This window comes from Centrocercus urophasianus, unplaced genomic scaffold, assembly GCF_019232065.1.
Source record: "Centrocercus urophasianus isolate 14NV4802_14NV808 unplaced genomic scaffold, USGS_Curo_1.0 seq_30, whole genome shotgun sequence".
NCBI lineage: Eukaryota > Metazoa > Chordata > Aves > Galliformes > Phasianidae > Centrocercus > Centrocercus urophasianus.
The window spans coordinates 9,796,114-9,819,888 of NW_024884867.1; the positions used below are offsets into that span (position 1 = coordinate 9,796,114).

General features: G+C 48.2%; 1 protein-coding gene across 1 annotated transcript in view; it reads left to right on the top strand.

Annotated features, from left to right (window-relative positions):
* Nucleotides 1-23,775, top strand: part of MMP17 (matrix metallopeptidase 17) — a 39,586-nt gene that overhangs the window by 13,633 nt on the left and 2,178 nt on the right. The window contains exons 2-8 of the mRNA XM_042829100.1: nt 10,890-11,022; nt 12,038-12,164; nt 16,270-16,553; nt 17,756-17,932; nt 18,046-18,145; nt 19,939-20,021; nt 22,881-23,033. Of these exons, the coding sequence (XP_042685034.1) occupies nt 10,890-11,022; nt 12,038-12,164; nt 16,270-16,553; nt 17,756-17,932; nt 18,046-18,145; nt 19,939-20,021; nt 22,881-23,033 (1,057 nt within the window). The remainder of the gene's footprint in view (nt 1-10,889; nt 11,023-12,037; nt 12,165-16,269; nt 16,554-17,755; nt 17,933-18,045; nt 18,146-19,938; nt 20,022-22,880; nt 23,034-23,775) is intronic.

A 23,775-nucleotide genomic window follows, 5' to 3' on the forward strand; every position in this document is an offset into this window, starting at 1 on the left:
GTGTGCTGCGGGGCAGAGCCCCGCCGGTCCCTTGGGGACACAGTCCTGCCAGTGCCTTCTGCTCTCATTTCTGGCTTGGAGAGTGGGCTGACATATGGAAAGGTGGAAAGATGAAGTCTTAAAACTTTTTTGTCACGTCCCTTTGTTAGCATATGCCTGATTCAAGGTGCTTGCAGCCTTTGGAGGGCGCGCCAGGGGAGTTTTATACATCCCATTACGAGCAACAGTAAATATCTCTTCCTTGTCTATTAACTAATCCACCTCTTGGCATGGTGCAGAGAGCGAGCACGGCTCTGCAGTGTGTGCTGCAGGAGCAGCTCTAAGCAGCTGCCCTCCCTTGGCATGCAGCACACTGATGGCGGGGGGCTGAGGCAGCTGCTGAGCATCTCCTTGCACGGATGCAGGAGATGCTCAGCAGGAGAAGTCCCAGCCCCAGCTGAGTCCCATGGTGTTGCCGTGGTTTCGGAGGAGCTGTGACTCCACATGCCCTTCTCCTGACGTGCTCCTTCCCAAGTTCATCAAATCAGAAAGTGGCAAGTAGAGAAGGGAGGTGGCTTTCCAGGCAGAGCCCTGAGCGTGCTGGGATCAGCGCATCTCAGTGCATCAAAAACCAGAGCCAGGATCAAGTAGAACAGTGCTGCAGGTGGCTGCTGGGGTAGCGCAGGTGTGTGGGGTGTGTTTTTTGGCGGTGCTGCTGGATCAGCTTGAAAAGAGCAGAATTAGTTTGGAATTTAGCAGTGGTGGAAGTACTTTTATGCCTGTGAGCAGATCAGGTCCCAGTGCCCCAGCACATCCCATCGGAACAGGGTTCCCTCTGCTCGTCCCCATGTCTAACCTGCAAAGAGCAAATGCACCTGGCTCCCTCCACCATGCGGCCATCAGCATAGGAATGCTGCTTCTGGATGGAAAAATTCCTTCCTGGCAGTTGTCAGTCAGTAATTAGGACCTGATATATATGAACTGATTTGATTTCTTTCTATTTTCCCTCATGCCATTATCTGGCTTTGTATGGCTTAAAATTTTATTCTGATGGTCATAAAATTATCTTGGCCTTTCTAAAAGTCAATACTTGCTACTTAGTAAAACTGTGAGCCTATGGGCTGGAAAAGATTCAAGTCTTGCTAGCTTAGCTAAAAGGCATTAATTCATGTAATACATACATAACAGTGCCAGCCTGACTTGCAGCAAGTCCTGTCTGCAAGATTTCTTCCCTTGTCTGCAAGACAGAATTTGGACATCCTCTTTTATTGCCTGAGAGCTCAGCTTGGTGTAAAGGTTGTCCAGAGTGGAGTGAGGTTTGCTTCCTTGCTACAAAGCTACAGGAGCCATGGCATTCACTGCAATGGAGTAAACAGGGCTTGTGGGTAGATGTCCCCATTCCTTCTGCTATGGAGAGATGGAGCTGGGGGAAGCTGAATGGCTGGGGTATGTGAGGCTGTGAATGGTGGGAGGAGAGGGTTCATCTTTCCCTGTGGGATGGGCAATAATGTAAATGCTTAAACTTGCATTACATTCAATTTTTAAAATTTTTCTTTGGTTATTTTGCCAATTAAAATTAAGTCAGATTAATAGCTGGAACACTGAATTGGCCTTCTTTTGGAAGTTGCATCTCTTTGGGAAGGGGCTGCATCCTACTGCCGGGTTTGCTCAGGGACAGCTTCCTGCTCAACTGGGTTAATTGCTCCCAGCAGCAGATCTGCTCGCGCTGAGTCTGCGTCCTTGCCATGGAGAAAAGCAAGGGATAATGTCTGCTCTGGTGGCTGTGGCTTCCTGCAGGAAATAATGAACAAAACAGCTGGTTTGTTATCATGGTCAGACAGGTCTCGGGATCTAACCAGCTTAGCGCTGTCTGAATGCTTTCTCTGCTCCTTCTGTGAACTTCTTCTACAAAGTAGGTATGGATTTGTAGAAGGTTGCAGGTAGCTGGAAAGGTCAGGTTGCCATGCTCCCTGTGTCAAAGAGGAAATAACACTTATTTAGTGGTGTTTTTATAGCCCTCCTGTGCTCACTGCAGTTTGAGCACAGCAGCACTTTACCTCTCCCAAGCAAAGCAGGAGGAATGGAAATGAGGAGGAACAAGGACTCACTGTGCTCTTCATTAAAGAGAAGGCCATTACCTGTCATGTGCAGAAATCCCCTTGCATGCTCAGGGCAGAACCCAAGGCTTTGCTTTATTTCCTCCAAGAACATTGTCATTCCATCTTCAACCTTTCTGTCGGGTTTTTCTGACCTCTCCTCATCACTGTGCCCCAGGCAATAGGGTGCAGGATCAATGGACTTGCAGCTGCAGACCAATGCTGGGTGCTTCTCACTTGTGGTTCAGCAGCAGGTGATTCCATCCTTGTGGTGCATAGGAGGCACTAGGAGGCAATGGGCCTGGCAGCTGCCTGCCATACTGCTCACAAATGGGATGTGATCCATCCGGCGGCCGCTCAGCATGTGGGGTCACGCTGTGTCTGCTGGGGTGCAGGTGGCCACCGTGACACCTTCAATCAAATGTGATGACAGCACTTGTGTCACGGAGTCCAGGCAGTCAAAATATATGGTCCTTAAAAAAAGAAGAAGGGGGAAGGAAAAAAAGGGCAAAACAAAGCTGGTGTGATTAAATGTATGCAATTTAGCAGATGGGATTTCTGCTTTGGCCTGACGGAGGGTTGTTCCAGGAGTGTCTCTGCCTTTCACGTTCACAGATGAATGCAGAACTCTGTGTGATGACTTTGGTTGGTGTCAGGCGTTGCCAGGGCGGTTCTTGCCAGAATGAGGCTGGGAGGGTGGGGGGCTGGAGGTGAATTTCCCCATAAAACTCAGCAGTGCACTGGCGCCATCCACCTTCACCAGGGTCTTCTTAGCACCATCACAGTGTGGGGCACTGCTGGGAAAACCAGATCCCTTCATCTCAGTATCTGTCTGCCACTGCAATTGATCTAATAGGTGTGTGAAATCTGGCTATTTGTGCGCAGACAGGTGAAGGATGCCTCTGACTGTGTCAGGCTGTATCAGCGCCATGGAGAGGCCACAGAGAATTGGGGATATTTTCCCATTAGAGTCTTTTCAAATATGTAAGTTTTATAATCTTTTCATTTCATCATTTACTGCACAGTGGGAGAGAGATGATCTCTGTGCATAAATGCGACGATTTCCAGCCATGCTGGGGTGGGGGTGTGTGGAGATGCAGGCAGGAGGACTGGGGGAAGCAGGCTCATTTGTCACAAGCCTGGAGCATAAAATCACAGGCATCGGCTTTAATTTGCACGTTGGCACGAGTAGGGCGGCAGCAAATGAGGATGTTGCTGTCACTGCAGTCAGAGGTGATCCATGGTGCTGCATGGGGCTGGGATGGCACAGATTGCTGTCATGCTGGGCTGTGTGTCAGGGCTTCAGATCGCTCCTTGTCCTGCCGAGGCTTCGCAGGAGCAGTCGGGGCATCCCTGGGGAACAGCATCCCAAACTGCCCAGGGCACGGCAGCATGGTTTGTCCTTCATCACACAGCTCCCGAGTGCCCTGTCCATTCAAATAGGCATGAGTCACAACAACAATATTTTGTACTTGTGTTCTTCAAGGGAACATTAAAAGCCACTGAAATATTATTTATTATCTGCAACCAGAGGCTGGCTGTGCATAAAGCATTGCTCTGCAGGATGACTGACGTGCTGCCCGGCCGCTGCCTTCGCTCACTGCGGCACCTTGGGGCCTTCTTGCTGCTCCTGCTGGAGCCAGGAGCAGAGGCTCATTATGGACATTGTTGCTCACGTGCGATGCTTGTTTGTGCTCAGTACCTGGCCAGGACTGGGCCCGCAGTGCCCTCTTTGGTTTTAGGATCACAAGGATCACTTTTGCCTGGTGTCCTGATTTGCACGAGGGATGTAACGTAAGGCGCTGACCTCAGGAGCATGGAGATGGTCCTGGGAACCCCTAACAGCCTCTGCTTAACTGAACCTTGGTTCTGGCGCTGCTAAAAGCGAGCTCTATGTTGCAGGGTTTGGCTTGTTTGCCAAAGACAGGAACTCTGTGATTTTAATCTCTCAGAGGAGGTGTAGGAGGTGTGTGTTTGTCCATTCCTGCTTTGCTCTGGCTGCTTTCTGCAGAACTGCTTTGGTCCAAGGTCACAATTAACATGAATTCTCACCAAAATCAGAGGCTCTGTGGCCACAGGGAAGGGCACTGGGCTGGTGAGAGCAGCCTACATTGTTCACTTCAGGTAGTTTGTTTTAATACATTCCTGTGTCTTTGTCATGGCTTGCAACTTGCCCAACATCCCCTAGCAATCCGGGAGTTGTATTCATCTCCCTGCATTTGGAGGGCAGTTTCTTACAGCCCCTCCAACCCATGGTTGCTCCTGGAGTATTACTGAAGAGTTCCTGCTGTTTTCACCATGGGGCTGGTCACCCACGGACTGCCATGCTGCTGCTTCCCTTTGATTTAATAGCCTTGCCCCTGAACAGGAGACTCTATTTTTTCTGTTCAGCAGTTGCCCACAGCATCAATAATTGCTCAAGACACTTGTACAGCTAATAGAAAAATCCTGTCAACAAGGGAAGCTCATTGTAATACTGCTGTTTTAAAAAGCTTGCAGAAGCAACAAAGCCATCCGAGTAGCAAATGTGGTTTCTCCTATAGAAACATAGATCCAGGGACAAGAGACATGAGTGAGCTCTATTTCACACCCCAGTAAAGCTTCTGATTTATTGATTTCTTAATGATATAATACTTTTGTTGCTAAAAACTACATGGGAAGATACAACTAAGCCCGATCTGAGGGCTGCTGAAGCAAACACAGCGACAGCCCGTGCATCAGACCTAGCGCACAGCATGGCAATGAGAGCTTTTGAATTCCCATTCTGTGGAGAACAACAGAATTTCTGCAATCTCTCAAAAATAAAACCAAGCCACACCATGAGCATATTTAAACAGGCAGTTGTGTCCTGAGGTTATCTTGAAAACCAAAGCAAACGAGCAGGAGAGAAGTAGGCAGCAAAAAAGCACCAATCTTATAGCTGGTGAATGGAGCAGGGCTGTCCAACTGGGCAGATTTACAAAGGGGAAATGTTCATGGCTCCTGTAAATGGAGATATAGTAAAACTGTGCTGAAAGTGCAACTCTGAGGCCTGGGATAGAGTCTGGGAGTGAGAATGTGGATGGCCAAAGCAAACTGGTCTCGGTGGTCACGCTGCAGAAAGTCAGCTCAGGAGTCCATCCTGGAGGAGACAGCATCCTGGTCAAAGATACAATAGATGGAAGGAGGGAGAGATTTGTTTTGATGTATAACAGTCTGTTCAGTTAGCTACCAGACATGGCTTGTTTAATGACTGAAACCAAAAGAGTAGGAGCTCATCTCGTTGACACCAGCAGCGAATACAGATGAACGGCACTGCGCTCTCATTGCGCCATTGACTTTCCCTACGCACTGCCAGCAAACGTGCAGTTCAGGTCCAATGAGACACACGGGCTTGTTAAGCAATAACAGGACCTCTGAAGTCACCCCATAGGACAGCCTTGCTGCATATACTCACTTTGTTGAAGAGCAATTTGTTCTTTTAAAATAATTCATCACTCTCTTGCTCATCTTGGTCTCAGTCCAGATGGAGGGTGGGGAGCGCTTGGGAGTTCTCTGTGCAATCTGCTGTGGTGATGTCAGCAGCCCAGCACTGATTCCTCAGGAGGTTTGGAGCTGTTCATGGCACGTCCCAACAGCTGTGTGTGGAGGTGATCCAAGGAGGGCCACCATGGCAGAGCTGCAGTCCTGGCTCACGTGGTGGAGGCTCCCAGGGGAGTGGGTCCCCATGGGCGAGGGACAGCATCTGGTCCCTACCATCTCCTGGTGTGTGGGGCAGAAGGGAGGAGGAGCACAGGGAGGAGATGAGCTCCTGCTCCCACGGTGCATACCCAGCAGATGTTTCCCGAGGAGCATCTTCCAGCTGGCTCTGCTCCCCACCGACTGCTCCCCCTCCACTGAGTGTTGTGCAAATCCATCCAGGAAAGTGTGGACATTTTTGTGTCCTGTGCCCAGAAATCCCTGGATTTGAAAAGCCTTGGCCTGGATTTTCCTTCATACAGAGATTTCGGGGACAAGGCAACCTCATGCCTTGATTTATTTCCCTGTGCAGAGCAGGGAGAGCTCTCCCCTGGTTACGTGTGGATGGTGGCCAGGCTTGCAGGGAAGGGACTCCTCCTGGATTCCCAAGTGCTGGAAGAACTGCAGATGGCAATGTTTCCTTTAACTCTGTGCTGCATCAGAGGTTGGGTTTGATGCCTCACCCACAGGGCAGCTCTGGGCAGCCTGGTGCAGGCACAAACTGATATGTCCCACTGGCTGCACTGACCACACACCAGCTGCACAGGAGGAGGGCTACCTTCACAGATGATGTTACCCGACAGCTTGTGTGGTTTGGAGCCGTTTTTGTAGAGAGAGAAAAGAATCTTACTTTGGTCATATACCTAGCATCCCACCACAGCTCCATGGGCTATTGTATTTTCCTCTTTTCCTTTCCAAACAACTAAGTGGCAACAAGGATGCTTCACCGTGACAGGCGGCATTGCGTAAAACTATTTGATTAAAAAAAAAAAAAAAGTCCTCTATTTCTATTCCCATTGAAACTCCTTTTCTCGATGTCCTGTGGAGTTTTAATTACACAAAATGTTTCATCATTCATTGCCTTTGCATGGAAATTTTTGGGATGTGATGAAAAACTTCTGATGATTGAAACTGGTCCAAAAAGCCTAGTGTCTTAAAGCTTCGCAAAGGGAAACACACTTTCATATTGAAAACACAGAAGTAGCTGTATTTATTTTTTTTTTTTAAGTTTTGTCAGTTTTTTGTTCGTTGGAAAGAAACACAAACCAGCTCTAGTAAACACTGCTCCCCTATTCTGCCTTCCTTGTATGGATGGGAATTGATTCTTTGATCTTCAGTTCAAAGAAGCTGAAAACACGGTTTGTTTGGTCCACAGAGGATTTATATCTTCTTCTGCAGCATCCCTTGATTACCTCTGGGTTTCTGGGATGGTGCTCAGGATGTGTCCAGCCAAACGGAGGCCAGTACTGTGTGTAGCATCACATCCAGGGGATGTTGGCTTCCAAACCCAGGTGGTCTGGTTTCATGAATGTGCAAGAGAATGGCAACACAGCCCTGTGAGTGGGCAGTCTAGTTTGCAGCCAGGCTAATTCCTGGGGATGGCAGAGAACTGAGCTGTGTAGGAGCAGAGCTGCTCTCCTCCATACTCCTTAGTGACCTGGATGTCCCGTGTCTGATGTCACCACACGATGCTATTTGTCTGCTGCAGACCTGGCCAAGCAGCCCGCTGTCTGTGGGAGCTGGAGGCTGTGGCCTTTTGCAGTGTCACTGTTGTTAACCTGAGCGAGCCTTTAAAGCGAGGGGAGAGAGAGGGCATGGGCAGCAGCTGCATTAACTTCCACCCTGGATGCTGTACACAGCCAATTAAAAAGCTGTTTGGATGCTACCAGCTCTTCCAGCATGAGCTAATGAAACTCTTCCTGCGGTTCAGAGGTGACGGCGACCTGAATGCTGGTTCTAATCCAAACGGCAGTTTTCCTCCTAACGAATTAATCAGCTGATTACGTGCATACAGTAGCTCATTAGAGAGGTACGTGTCGACCTTTGGAAGAAAATTATTGGCTTTACGTGGCCCGGAGGCTGTTGCATCACAGGAGCACGCTCCTTGGAGTATTGCAGCACCATATGCGGTGCTCTAATTAATGGGTGCTGTTCCTTTGGTTGTTGATCTCATGAAAATTACTGTAAAATCTGAATACTATAAACCATTGAAAACTTAGAAGGAAAACCAAAGCAGAAAAAAGTCGCTTGCCTTTCATCCAGCTTTCGGTGGTGGAGATTTTTTTTTCAGTTTTCTTAAATGCTTCCAACCTGTTTAACGGTAGCAACAGAGATAAAGCAAAAAGTAATTTGGAAATTAGTTCCGGATGTTTGAGTTGTAGCTTTATTTTGGTGATCTGGGCCATTAACTTTGGTTTGGCTCTTCGTCCCCTGCACAATGTGACGCTGGCAGCATCCCATGGGCAGCATTGCTGCATCCCACTCTTCCAAGGCCCTGATTCATTTCTGGCTGGGCTTTAGAAGCGTAACACAAGAGCAGAAGCGTGGAACAGTCTTGGGCATAGTTTTTTTCTTTGTCCTGATTTTGCTGTTTATCTTGTTTATGCTCTCCTCGTTATCCTGAGCTCTTTCGTCTTCTTGTCAACACAACCTATGACCCTTAAGAACTCTTCTAGAAGAAAATTTGCTGATTGAGTCTTTTTCGGTTTTTTCGCCTGTAGCAGTTGAGCGAGCCCATCAGCTTATATAATATTAATATTTGTAAAAGCAAACTTACAGAGCTCATAAATCTTCCATAAAAGAGGGACAAAATCTACATCTATTTCAAAATGAAGCAGGTAAGTAGGTTCTAGGACAAAGGGGTACTGATAAAAATGAAGTGGAGATATGAAAGAAATGAAATTGCCATTTTAATCTGAAAATTGGCTCTGTATAAGTGATACCGAGACTTCATTGCTGCTGGAGCCAGCATTTTTCTCCAGCCCTGGAGAGCCCTTATCCATGGATGCTTCCACAGCAGCCTCGCTGCCTGGCATTCAGTTCAAAGTGCCTGAGCAGCAAAGAAGTCCAAAATTGCAGCAGGTTTTGTCTGCAGAGCATAAGCGGACTTCATGAGTGTTTTTCCCAAATCTGTGCTTTCTGAAGAGAACAAAGAAACAAACAAACAAAAATAATACATATATATACACATAAATTCCACAGTTTCAGCTTCTGCTAACCACAGGGCACAAAGGCATGCCCAGCTCAAGGCACAAAGCATACTTTTTCCCATATACCACAACGACATGGGGGACCCAGATGAGAAAGTGATTCCTCTTATTTTTAGTCAAGGACACGAGGAAACAGGCGTGCTGTTGCACTGTCATTGAGGCAGCTTTTCAAAGGAGCTGTGTCACTTTGCAGCAGGTAGGACACTCACAGGGCACCACCTGCCCCATAAGGAACGCATCTCCACCTGGGATGACACCACGGCTGTGTCTGCTGCTTGCTCCATCCCAGCTTGCTCTGGAGCTGGAGTTATCCCCTCAGTCTGAACCTTCTGGAGAAGCAGTTTTTTCCCTCTTGAAAACATGGAGTTGCTGTCTCTGATGGAATTAGGTCAATTCGTTCAACGCAGCACATTTTTAAGGAGAAGTTTTTATCGTGTCAACTCAGGCAAGGAATACGTTTTAAGAATTTTAGCATTCTGCTCAAACCACTGCTTCATTAAACATTTTAAGGTAATGAGAGTTGGGAAAAAAAAGATCTTTTTAATGTTAAAAAAAAAAAAAAAGGCTGAAATGTGAATATGTTGAAGTTATCTCAGTGGAAGATGTTTCCATATTTCCCATTTGTGGAAGTTCATGAGTTTAGCTTTTGTCCTCGTTAAAGACAAGAAAAGATGTGAGAAGCTTTCACAGGGCACACATAATTAGCTGGACAGTTCCTGCTGGTCTTTCTCATCTCCAAGTCCAAGTGTTTTTTTCCTAAAGAAATGTTCTGCCCCAGCAAATATGGGATGTGGAGGCTCAGTGCTATGGCTGCCTTACCAGGAGGTGCCAGAGCAGGGCTGGGGGCTCTGTGGCATTTCGGATGGCTCTTGTAGGAAAAACCAAGATGAGAGTCTCCAATTTTAGTGATAAGCAAATACAGACTCCTGGCACTGATCTAACTACCATAAATTTGTGGTGTATCGACCGTGGTGGAAGTCAAGATCAATATCAGACTTCAAGAGGTTCAATGGATCAATGTTTCTTTGATACTGATAAAGAAAATAGAGGGCAGGCATTTAAGGCGTTCTTGACATGTTGTGTTATTCTGTGCTGAGGTGGAGATATCAGCGAGTAGGAAGGCAAGGATAGATTTAGGAGCATAATTGACCAGACGTTTAAAAAGCAGTAGTAAGAATGAGATTTATGGTAGTATTTTCATCAGTTCTAGGCTGAAAAGAGGAAGAGAAAGTTCTTCATAAAAGTGTACTGGCTCTTGAAAGACGAATTCCTATCGAATAGTGGCATTTTAACGAGGCACTTGTGGCAGTGTGATGGTGAGAGGCAGTGCTGGCTGAATATGTGGGCATTGCATGGACTTCATCACTCTTTGCTTCACCCACAGCCACTGGGTTGTGGGGGTGCTACTGTGGTTCAGGTTGTGAATGACAGGCTCAGTGGACATCCCTGTGGCTTCAGTAGGAGTTGGGCTCCAGCTTTGGAATGGGGTAGATGTTAGTTTTCTCCCATGAGCATTGGTTCACTTTGATCTCCATTAATCTCAGTTTCCAATCGACTGTCTCCAATTTTAGGGCTGTTCTCAGCTTTAGGGCTTCGTTGTTAAGCTTGTTTCCAACCAAAACTCTGCTGAAGTTCAAGGGGAAGCTCTTTAACCACAGTCCCTAAGCTGCCCTGAGGAGACTGCAGAGCTGGTGCTGGCTCATAAGCAGTGGCGGCCCTGTCCTGTTCCCACAGGGATGCCCTCATCCCCTCTCCTTGCTCATCCCAGCAGCAGGTTTCCCCTGAGCACTGCCAGTGAATAAAAGGCAACAGGATTACACGAAGGGGTAGGGTCTGCTGCTGCCACTAGTGGGGATGCACTGCAGACAGATGTCAGCACTGGAATGCAGGAAGATCACCAGGTCCCACTACTTAAGCAGTCTGTACAGATCCGTCGTGACATCTTCATTTGTCAACAGGAGCCACGCTGTTCAATAGGGAAACCAGCTGTAAACATGTGAATGGGAGTGGCATTTCCAAGCAGAATGGGCAGGACTTTCAACACTTCCCTCTCTACATATGTGTTTCACCCCTTCCCCTTTCTCATCCTCCTTCCTTTGTATCACAGGACTGGCTGACGAAGTTTGGGTATCTGCCTCCTCCGGATCCCGTCACAGGACAGCTGCAGACACAGGAGGAGCTGACCAAAGCCATCACAGCCATGCAGCTCTTCGGGGGGCTGGAGGCAACGGGGGTCCTCGGTCAGTGGGTGGCACAGGGGTGGGTGAACAGGGGATAGAGGAGAGGGGCTGGCAGCTGCCGTGATGCAGAGCAGCATCATCCCCAGGAACCAACACGTGGCTGACAGACGGCCCTGTTTGCAGCTGGAAGAGTAATTACATGGCTCAGGTGCTTTGTTGCCTTGTGCTTTCAGCAACCTGAGGCAAGCAATTATTTCACCAGACCCACACACCCTTGGGGTTACTGTCGTGCTTAAAATAGCTTAAAATAGCTCTTGATGTGCTCAGAAAGAAAAGAGACAGAGAAACTAAGGCTGATAGGTTGTTCTGTTCAAAGCTTTAATTGCAGCCTCAATTTGAATGGAACAAAAATTCCGATTGAACTTCTGAATTTGAGCAGGGAGTGATTTGGTTTCCCCACCAGCAAAGCACAGTGCAGGGGAGGATGATGGCTCAGCCACCAGTGGGGGTGACCACATCCAACCGGGATGGAGCTGCCCAAAGCCTGGTGAGAGCTGCCCAGCGTGGGGCCACCCGCTCAATGGCCTTATTGAGGACAGCAGAAAGCCAGCTTTATCCCAGTGGTGAATGGTTCCCTGTTTGCCCTCAGGCTGCCGTTGTCCCTGCACGTTGCCACCCGGACGTGGCCATGACCTCCTGCTGCCATTCAAGGAGACAATTAGCCAGCAGATGCACAGCCTTGGAGCAGCCGGTGCCACTTGAGCAGCTGCTGCCCACGTCCCCATCTCAGCAGCACCGAGACTTTCCCCTCTGCTCCTAATTAAGCACTCGCAATTATTATTTCTCCTCCACCCCCTTGCAGGCTGCAGGAAGCCCAGGAAAAGGGCCGTGCTTTCTGTTGCAACTGTGTTTGCTGCATGGGAAGGGGGACTGGACTCATATAGGACTCATGGGTGGGCTCAGGTTATGGCACCAGTCACTACCATCAGCTGGTGGAGGTGGCTGCTGTGGTATTTCTCATCCCATAGCTGCAGCTTTCCCGTTACACCCATCTTTTCCCTTTCTTCACCACCAGACGAGGCCACACTGCAGCTGATGAAGACCCCTCGCTGCTCCTTGCCCGACATGGCTGGCCCAGCAGCCAGGAGGAAGCGGCACACGCAGGCTGTGACCAAGTGGAACAAGAGGAACCTGTCCTGGAGGTAAGAGCTCCAACCACAGGACCACAGACCTGCGTGGCCACAGGCCAGCAGAGGCTTTTTGCTAGTTTTTTGCTGCATTGCAGTGTAATTTCTCATGAGCTCCCTGGGGCTTTGCACCATCTCAAGCAGCTGTCAAAGATTTGGCTTGGCACAAGTATGTCTTTTTCCCTTGATCTTATCACCTGAGTCCAAGCATTGGGAGCATTTTTTGGGTAATGGAGGCATCTGGTCCCTTTTTTCTAGTCCTTGCCACAGGAGAATATATTTCCCCTAAAGCCATGAAGCGATGTGTGTGTTTGCTGACACAAAAACACAAAAGTTGAGGTCTGACTCTGGAGCCAGGCTGCAGGTGAGGGTCTGGAAATGAATCACTCCTTCTCCCTATCCCACTGAGACCTGTGCTCTTTGGGACACGTGTTTCCACCCTGAAAGCCCATGTGTGGCTGTGAGTGCTCTCCCAAGAACCACTGGAAAGAGCTGGATGCCCCGGGTCCTACAAACCCACGTGCGTGGCATGGCGAGGCCTCCTTACTAATAATAAACTTCCCTTTGATCTTGAAGTCATGCCTGGAGCGAGTCCACCTCCCAGCGCAGTGACAAATCCCGGCTTGGCGGTCCCTGCTGACAAATGTGGCCATCCCAGGGGTTGGGCTTTTCTGGTGGGCACAACCCCAGGAAACCCCCAGCCGTGCTGTGTGACTGCTGCATGCATTGCCATAAAAAAAAGCCCTTAGGTTTGAGATGATGTTATATGCCTGGTATAAAAAGTCCATCTCCTGACAAACTTATTTCTGCATTTTTTTCATTTCATCCTTCCCAGAGTCTTGGCTGTCATTCAAGAAAGAGCTGTATTTTATGACTGAGGGCTGTATAAGCCAAGGGAAGGTATAGCAGTGTAGAAACTCCAGTGTGGTATTTACACGCAACACTTGAGATTAAAATAGCTGTTTTGAAACTGCCATGAAAATCTGTCGATAGAGACATAAAGTTTTACGTGCTTACCTTTTACACATTGACTGAAGTTTAAAAAAAAGAAAAAAATCAAACAAACCCAAACTCTATTACGCCTTGCATTTAAAAGGTGAAGAAGAAAACGTGAAGAGCTGTAAGGTGGGGATAAAGCTTCCAACAAAGCTGTACTGAAGGATGCTCTAAGGACAGGCATACGTAGCAGTGAAGAAGGCACTGCCCTGCACACAGCATCTTACAGCCATGCAGGTTGCTCAGGATTCTTCTTTTCACCCCCGAGCACAAGCAGGTGATGCCTGTGATGTGCTTCACGTCACACTGAGGTGCCATGGGTGACACCAGTTCCACACCACAGCCGTGGCCCCATCAATTGTGCCCTCCTCCCCCCTCAGAAAAATCAATGTGGGTTTATCAGGCAATCCATGGCCTGCGGTGCTCAGTAGTGATCAGCATTTATTTTAGTTCTCTGTAGTATCAGGGCTGCACAACATGAAGGAGTGCTTTCATTAACCAGCAATTGATTTCTCGTACATCACTAATACTCTTTCGCTTTTGCCTTTCTGAGGATAAAACCCAAAGAGGAGCCCAGAAATCAAAATGGCCATTGTGGTTGGCTCCCTGCAGCAACCAGCTGGAGCAGCCCTCTCTGACCTCTGTTATCCACCGCTTGGACCCAAATCACCTTGAGATGGGACTGAGGAAGAAGGGCACCCAGGGAACACATGACTGGCAGCAGCTGAAGCCACCCGCAGCAGCAGCCTGCAGCTTCATCAGAGGAGGGGCTTCTCCAAAGGGGCTGCTGCTCCAGCTCGCACCCCACCATGCTTTGAGGCTATCTGGAGGAAAGAGGTTTCTCTCCAATTACTCAAATTAGGCTTTTACCCATGACAGGTGCTCTTTAAGGGTAGTCTCATCAGGGTTAACATCCAGGAAGGAGAGCTGCTCTCCACTGGGTACCTAAGCTCCATTTACCACAAATAATAATAATGCTCAAGGTGGGAGGGAGCTTATTTATCTCTGTGTGCATCTGCATTGTGCTGGAAATGTGCCTCCTGTTCAGTGGAACTGGGTAACATAATGCCAACAAACATCCTGTCGGTATAATAGTTTTCTCCTAATCTCATTGCAAGCAATTAGCAGAGCTTCTGCAATCAAATCAGAAGTTGAATTGAAAACCCTGACGGGATTCTCCTGAAAAATAACAGTGGTAATGAATGAAGGATGGGGGGTGTTCATTTACACCTATGGCATGCTAATAAAAACAGGTCAGCTCAGGGGTGCAGGACCTTTTATAAGAAGCAGAGCAAGTGTTGATTCCGTTTCTGCTTTAATCTAACGTTTCTGGAGTCAGAGATTGGAATGAATATTAATGATGTTTGTCTACTCAGAGAGGGCTTTCCATCCGCTGTCCTATTAGCAGGGAGATCAGATTTTTTGTGCTTATTCTACAGCTGCAGAAGGCTGAGCAGTGCTTGAGGAGGAAAGAGCAGATAATGACAGAAAACTTGAGTCCTGGGCACCCTGATTTTGCAAGGGATGGCTTAATTCCTGCGATAAGCAGGGTGTGCTTTGTGCATGTAATTACTTGCTCAGTGGACATAAAAGCAACAAAGGCTTTGCTTAAGTCCAGAGAACTCTTTCAGAAGATGAAAATACTTAGTTAAGGAATATCTGGAAATGGGATAACCTTTTTTGTACTGTGGAGGTTCACAATGACGCTTTTAATCACGGCAATACCAATTGTGTTCTGTGGTATTAAGGGGAACCTGCCCACCATTTGATCATAAATCGTCCCTTCCATACATAAAAAGTTGCCTAAGAAGTGTTTTTTCTAATTTGGCACCATTCTGTCTCCATTCTATATGTGTTTTGTTTGCGGTCCTGTGATTATCGGATGCTGCATGTATGCAAACATGTTTTCTTTGCTACTGAAGTTCTCTCTTTGCATAGATACAGCAGAGGCATGGTTCTGACCAATTTTTGCTCTTTTTTTGCAACTTTGACCAGACTGGGAGGTGATAACTCACATTGGGCTGCAGCTCCATGGGTGTGGGATTTGAAGGAAATGTGTGTAAGCAAGAGCATCCAAACTCAGCCAATGAGTCGTTCCTATTCCCTTCACTTCAGTCCTCCCAATACCCAAATCACTATTCATAGGAAGAGCTGAGTGCCATGACATCCCTTTCTGACACCTGTAATTACCTCTAGAGGTTTAGTTCAGGTCATTACTGCACTCTGGGGCCAGGGAGTGGTCTCGTGCTGAGCGATGTTCTCCCAGCTATATTATGCAGGAGGGCAGTGAGGTGATCATAATTGTTGCTTCAGCTTTTAAAATTTGTCAGGCCATGAATATTTCATGAACACTTTGGTTGGTGTGCTGGTACACAAGAAATAAAGTGTCTATTATTACTGGGGTAGAGCTGGCCAGAAATTTTCAAGCAGAATTGGTTTTCATCAGTAATTACTCAGTCAACAGTAAGTTTTCCTGAAATGTGCTAATTTTTGTCTAAATTGTCAACGAGAGAGGATCCAAACATACTCTTTCTGAAGCCAATGCGCCTCACTGCATCTTTGACTTTTCACCCTATTAAATCAGCAATATTAGGGATTCTTTTTCCAGGTTTGGCTATGCAGGAAATGCTGGCTTTTTCCATTCCAACTCAGAACAAAAGAGAGGTTTGAATTGCTCTGCTGCAGGACAAATGCCAGCACACTGCTGCTCCCACCTGGTTCTCTTTCAGGGCAAGACAAAGCTGGAAGTGAGGATGAGCTGGTGAGTGCAGTAGTGCATTAAGCCTCAACTAATTAGTGCCCTTTCCACCAAGAAGCAAGGCAAGAGCTTCTCAAGCGCAGTGCTCCATCAGCCTGTGTCCTGCAGGCAAGAATTTAGAGGAGTTTTGAATGAGATTTACATCAAAGGCATTCTTTCTTCCTCCTTGTTATGGATTGCAGTCTCAGAGACTGCTGGCAACGTACTGGTTTCAGAATGTGCTGCCCCAGCGGACGTACTGGGAAATAAATGGTGACTGCAAATCTCTACTGGGTTTCCCTGTGCATCTACTTCTCTTCCTGCTGGTCCTTGGAGTAGCTTGTTTGTGCCCCTCTCCTCCCCTCCTTGTTGCCCTCTTTCTTTCAGAGTTCGCACCTTCCCCAAAGAGTCCCACCTGGGCCACGACACAGTTCGTGCCCTGATGTACTATGCCTTGAAAGTCTGGAGCGACATCACCCCGCTCAACTTCCACGAGGTGGCAGGCAACAACGCCGACATCCAGATTGACTTCTCCAAGGCTGATCACAACGACGGCTATCCCTTCGATGGGCCTGGAGGCACGGTGGCACACGCTTTCTTCCCTGGAGACCATCACACAGCAGGGGACACTCATTTTGATGATGATGAATACTGGACCTTTCGGTCATCAGGTTGGTTGGGCTCAGAGCTGTGCAGTCAAGAGCGGATTCTGCATTGCAGACAGGGCAGAGGCAGACTCTGAGGCCCTGTAGCTTCCATTAGCGTGTGTATTATCAGCAATTGATTGGTGCCCGTTTTGTGCCTGCTGGTTGCAGTTGTCTGTTAAGCACTCATGTGGAGGAGTGGGTTCAGTGCTCCTGAGGAACAAGGTGGTGAATCTGATGGTGAGAAGGCTGCCCTCTGTTTTGAAGGTCTTGGAGCTACCCAACCTTCGTCTTTCATTCATTTTGTTCTCCCCAGTGATTCAAAAATAACAGGTTGGTAGGTGATATAAAAATATCCCCCAAGGTTGTCAGTTTGGCATTAAAATGTCAGAAAGCATATGTCTTCTCACCCAGTGCTGAAGAAAACAGCACAGGTTATAAACACTCTGGCTGTTTACAGGCACTGTAAATAATAGTCATCAAGGAAAAAGCAAAAATTCAGCAAAAATATCCCCCAGCACCTCAGGCCCTGTGGAGACAGCAAAGAACAGCACAGGATTCAGGATCACTGATTTGAAACATGGGGCTCCCCTGAGATTTGCAGAGCCATTCGGTTTCCCAGCCATTCCATTACAACACTTGCAGTTGTGAACTTTCTCAGAACCATACTTAAAGTCATCAACGTAGCTCCACAGGGCACTGCTGTGCAGGGAGGACCAGCAATTGCACGTGTGCTTGACACAGCCTATCTGGAGTCAGGTAGTAGGGATGCACCAACTGGGGTTGGCCCCACAGGGCTTCTGGGAGTGGTTCTTTGTTTTATTTAGTGATGATGTAGGTTTGGAAGTGGACATTAAGCCCTGTCTAGATCTGACCCGAGCATCTGAAGCTCTAGAGTGAGCCTTTTGTTAGAAGGGTGGATCTGTGTGGGTGCAATATGAGGCACTATGAGTTGGATGGCAAATGAGGACATCTGAGGAAAGAGAGAGAGAGAGCTCAGACTGAAAAAAGAAGTCATCAGGGAGGTGTCTTTGTTCAATATACTCTCCCTGATGTCCGAGCCTGAGTGCTCACACTGTGAACTGATGCCTGGCTTTCTATTTCCTAAGTCACACTTCTGCTTCCTTTTTCCAACAGGAGGAACATTTCTTCACGCTTCAGCTATTCAAAAATTTGTTTTCCAGTTTATCCAACACATAATGAGTTTGATTTCAATTATGTATTTCCAGATGCTCACGGGATGGACCTATTTGCTGTTGCCGTCCACGAGTTTGGCCATGCCATTGGCTTGACCCACATCTCAGCCATAGAGTCTATCATGAGGCCCTACTACCAAGGTCCAGTTGGGGACCCTCTGAAGTACGACCTGCCTTATGAAGATAAAGTCAGAATCTGGCAGCTCTATGGTAAGCCCTTGTCCCTTGCCCAGCCATGGCCTGATTCTGAGCTGTATTTTGGGGTGAGTGGGGCTGTGGGGAGGGTGTGTGTCTCTCTACTGCTTCTTTGTCTTTACACACAGGAGTCAGAGAATCTGTGTCCCCCACAGCCAAGCCTGAAGGGAGCAAAACTGAGGACCATCCTCTCCTTCCAGAGCTGCCTGAGAACCGCTCCACTGTCCCGTAAGTCGAGTTCATTTCTTTCCAGCTGTTGCTGATGTTCCTGTGAATGACATGAAATAGCAAAGCCCCACTAGTCATCAGGATCTTGTCTGTGCTATTCCCCTCTGGACCTCTTGCTGTCTGATAAGCGCACTCACACAGAGTGTCCTTTCCTCCTTACATCTCTCAGTCACTTCCAGTCACTGCTGGACTTATTAAGCAGTGCCCACAGTGGTTAAGAGCGACAACAAATGATGATTGCTGTTAATCGTTTAGGTAATTCTTGTAATTCAAGGCACGCCTAGAAGTTCTGCATTATCTTGAAACACTCTGCATTTCCTTAAGACTTGAAATTTTACTTACGTTAATGGAAATTTGTCCCCATCACCCTTAGGTGAACCCGCCCTTGCTGAAATGTTAATCAGACTTCTTCAGCAGTATCCTGATTAGTGTCTGCATCACTTACCTAAATCTTTCCACGGTGAACAACTCCCTGAGGTACCTGTGGGGGTGAATATTGGAGCGAATGGTCCGATAGCCTGACTCAAGTGAAGGTTTGAGCTGGCAAGGGACTGCTAAGAGTGTCAGTGAGCAGCCAGCATGCCCTCATTAGGGGAAGCTCCAGATCTAGATCATTAATAAGCATTGGAGTTACCAAGATATTACTAGCAGAGCAGCAGGACAGTGAAGAGGGGAAGGGACACTGAACAAAAAGCAGGAGTTCATGGTCACACGCATTCTGGCTGTGTATGGGGAATGCCCAAGTGAGAGCAGCAGAGATGGAGCCTGTCACCTTCACCCCCTGATCTGCCCATCCAGGGTGCAACCCTGAGGAGGTCACTTCACATCCCTGTGCCCCCTTCCCCTCCTGCACAGAGGTGATAACAGCAGTGAGAGCATCAACAGTGAAATATTTCCACAGTAACAGGGATGTAGAAAAATCTAATATTGAGGAAGCACCTCTGCACAATTACCTCCTCTCATTTCAGCATCTTCTACATCCCTCCTGGTCCTGATTGGTGTGGTGCCCATGGCACCGTGGTCCCCACTGCTGTAGGAGCTGTGGTCTCATGGCAGCAGCTGGAGTAACTGGGAACATGTTTACAGTGACCTCCTCCTCCTGCCCCACGTGTGATCATGAGGTTGAATGGAGTTCACTGCCACATCTGTCACTTTGTGCCTAAGCTTGTGCTAGCTGCACAGATCTTCTGTCAGCAAATTAGATTAATGCTTCCCTGTCACCCACATCAACTCTTCTCTGCGTGTTCCCAGCATCCTTTCCTTGTTCTCTATCAATCATCATTCCTCACATGGTCTCCACAGCTCTTAGGTCCTTCATACTCTGTGCCTTTCCCACCCACCTTGTTAAAGGCAGCTCAGCATCTAAGCCTGCCACTTGCCAGGTAGCTTTTGCCATATATCATGTGGCATTTTCTCACCTCTGCATCCTTCTGTTTTGTCTCTGCTGCTTTCTGCTATATGGCTCTGAGTTTCTGAGTCCCAGCTGCTTTGGTGATGTGCTGAGTGGCTCCAACCCTTCACATGTCCTGCCTGGGGCCAGCTGGTGCTGTGCCACCAAGGAGTGGGACCACTTCTGTCCCCACTAGTTTTGTAGAGCCGGCGCAAGAAGAGCACATCCCTGCACCAGCTCACCAGTGGTCCAGGGAATGCACGTTCCACAAAGGCATCTGCAGGCTGATGAGTGCCTAGGTTGACCTTGGAAATCCTCATGCACATGGCTGGTGGGGAGGGGGGTCTCTAGGATGGGGACCTGGGGCACAGCCCCTGCTCACCAACTGGCCATCTCTGTGCAGGCTGCGGAGGGATGTGCCCAACAGATGCAACACTCACTTTGATGCGGTAGCCCAGATCAGGGGAGAGGCTTTCTTCTTCAAAGGTAAGTAACCCAGCATGCCTATGGCCCTGTGGTGACATTCACATGACATTGAGGAGGTGGTATTGGAAAGTCCAGGGCATGCAGTCAGGATAAGCTGGCTTTGAGTTTGCAGACTGGAGAGCGCTTATGGGTCCTGCAGGATCTGAAGGCCCAGGAAGGTGCTTCACATGCTGCTGAATTCTTTCAGCTCAAATAAAAGCTCTGAGACACTTCATCAATGGCCAAGGATGGCTGATGAGCACGTTTCAATGTCTGTGCACATCTAACCTCTTGGTAGAAGAAAACTTCCCACCCTGCACAACGTCCACACAATGTGCACAATCAGATCCAAAGTATGGGTAGAAACAAGGATGGTGGAGCAAGCAGAACTCTCTTGCTTTTCACTTGAATGCTTTCAATTTTCCTTTCCTCCCACACTTCATCTTCCTTGATGCCACTTGCTGTGCATCACTCAAAGACAACACACGTACAATTATAGAACCATCTGGTTCCGCGTTAGCAAACACTTGCTAGCAGTGTGTCCCCAGGGTTGCAAGCTGTTGACAAGGATACCATTGGTGCCTCTTCAGCTGCACAGAGCCTATCTGTGCTGGCCTCCATGAGCTTTTTTCTCATCTTGATGGAAAAACGCCCAGTGCTTTCCATTCCCAGACACTGCTTAGTGACCCCAAAGCCACCCAGCAGGGACGCAAAAGCATCTCCCCAGGGATCAAGAGCAGCATCCATCTGACTGTAACCATTAAGAGCTCCAGAGAACTTAGTATTGTCTGAGGGAAACAAAATGGAGGCTGTTCCCCTGAAGTATTTGTACAGAAGCCATGGAGAAGACAGGAAAATGAGAGACAACAACTTGTACGCAGGATAAATGGATATCTGTCTTGCAGAGGGGATTAAAAAAAAAAAAAAAAAAAAAAAAAAAAAACGGAAAACTAAAGAGAATTCCATCTTGGCAGCTATTTTTGGATATATTTATTGCGGGCCAAAATGCAAATTGGAAGAGCAGAGTGTCAGCATGTGCCAGCTGCACACTGCCCTGGAGAGCAGCAGCCGAGGGCTCAGCCTGCCGTCAGCACCCAGCTGTGCAGCAGGGAGCTGGGACATCTCCTCCTGGGCAGGACTGCGGTGAGCCCCAGGAATGAGCTCCATCCACCGCTGGACATTGTGTTCTGAGCTAGCATGGCTGGTTCCCTGGCTGGAGAGAAGCATCGCTGAGTGCCATCCAACACAGCAACCCGAACTCCTGAGGACTTTCCCTACTGAAAGCAGTGATGGGTTCCCCACACTGCTGCAATGCTGTTTGCTTTGATTTCAGTGCCTGACTGCAAATTCCTGAAGTTTTGGAACAACTTTGGCCTGTGTGTGTGTTTGCAGGCAGCTATCTTGCCAGAGGCATCTGAAGTACTGAGAGCATGGTACGCAGCTGGAATCAAAATCACCTCGTATTAAAGAAAGCAATTGCCTCAGCCCGTCATCCATGTAAAACGAGACACTCGGGATGGCAGGAGTTCACACTTGGCTTTAATCCTACTCAGTTTGCCAGCTTGGAGGGTGGTTTTAAATCAAGCTCTTTAAACAAACATGGGGTTTGGGAGTTTCTCCTTTGTTGTATTTCTGCATGCGGATGGCAGCCGTTCCCCCGTGCCTGGCTTTGGCTGATACTGTCCAACCAACTGCAGCACTCGGGATAGCAGGCTTGGCTGCGACAAGGCACGAGCGTGGGCAGAGCGGGGCCATCATATTAAGAATTCATTGCTCGATACAGCTACCTTTCTCATCTTATTTTCCTGATAGTTTTCAACAGAAATAGCCAAGAGCCCTGAGCGCAGCTGCCCCTGAGCATTGCTGCGCATCTCACTGGCTGCAGCTGCACCCTGCTGAGCCCTGCTGGGACAGGACAATCAAGTCAAAAACACTTAGGCTTTCCCTCGTTGTGCCAATGAGCACACAGCTCTCAGAAGCTCAGACGTGTGCCTACAAGAGAAGGAATTACGTTGAGATGGATTTCTTTAAAAAAAAAAGTGAAAATCCATCTTTTTTCTAGCGTCTCTCTAATTAGAGATGCAGAGATCATCTTTATTTAATTACAAGCATTTCCATAGATGTACAATGGCCACCAAATCTGAATACTCTTCTTTTTAACGTTCTTAAAAAGAATCTATAATTATGGCAATTCCTACCACATCTGAATGTATTATTCATTTGTAGGTCTCAGTCAAATAGAGCAAATACACAAACTGGTGCAGAAGAACAAGAATATGATATAAATCCTTGTAATTATAATAAAAACCCCTCTCTGCAGATGTTTAAGCGTTAGAATTTTGCCTCCTGCGTTATTAGGCCAGGATCCAATTTCCATAACATTTTGAAAGACAGTGTCACAATCTGCCAGCTCCGGACAAAGCGCTGAATGCGCTGAATACCAATCTGAAGGCACATCTCTGCTTTCTGTTGCTCGTTTCCCTTGGGAACCTGTGCAAGAGCAGATGTAAATAACACACGGTCATTTCTAATGGGCAGTAATAAACACGGGGCAGAGCTGAGGGTTCGCTCTCAGACTTCTTGCTCCAAATCGGGATCTCAGTGTGCGGAGCCCTCTGGGGTGAAAGCACCATCAGCACCCTGCAGAAAGCCGGGCTGAGTCCCTGGCAGCACAGTGCTGGGGGGTTGTTTTGATCCCCCAGAAGGAGGATTTCTTCTAAGAGCTGCCAGGAACACAAAGTGCCAGCAGCTGCTGCTGTAAAGCCCGCGGCTCCTGTCTCGCACGCTTCGCTTCCCTCTGCCGATGCATGGCATGGTGCTGGCCCGTCCTGCATGGCGGTGGGCACTGGGGTAGGTCAGTAATGCCCTCTGTCCCTCCAGGCAAGTACTTCTGGAGACTGACCCGCAATAAGCACTTGGTCTCCCTCCAGCCAGCCCAGATCCACCGGTTCTGGCGGGGCTTGCCCCTCAACCTGGACAGCGTGGACGCCGTCTATGAGAGGACCAGCGACCACAAGATTGTGTTCTTCAAAGGTGAGAGCAAGCAACAGTGTGTGCCCCCAGTACACAGCCATGCAGCATGGCTCTGTTCCTGCAGAGACCCCAGGGCTCACCTTCTCCCAGCACAGGTCAGGTGTTGCCCACACTGGGGCAGGAGGCACCAGGGGAAGGCAGGCAGAGTGTCCTGCAGGACGTGGGGGAAATCACACTTCAGCCAAACCTAATGGAAATCTATGCTTTTTGAGAGTGAAACAGAAGGATAAAACACCCTCTGCTCACACCTTACAGAGCCTGCCTTTTGTCTTTTTAAAAAGAAATCACAGAGGGGACACGAATGAGAACCTGAAGAGGTTGATTTTGCTAGCTGTATTTCTGCTACTTTATTTTTTCTTACCATAAATGATATAATTCTCTCTTTTTTTAAAAAAAAAAAAAAAAAAAAAGCTCTCCAGTTTTTCCTGCAAGAGCTGGAGGAGAGAGATTAGCTCTCAGGTCCTAAACCAATATCCTCTGAGCATCCCAGGTGTGCCACAGCGATGGCTGAAGCTGCATGATGCCACTGCCCCAGCATGTCCCTCCTGTGCCAGCGCAGGGCCCTGCAGGCAGGCAGCAGCCATGGAGTTGGCAGTGCTGGAAATTGCATTTTGTCTGCTGCTGGGCTGCAAGCAGGGGTGAATTACTGATTTCAGAAGTGCTGAATCACCAGAGCCAGGCTGTACAGGGCTCAGTAGAGGATCTCACACAACCTCAGTGTTCAGGGAAGCGTTTCCCCCGG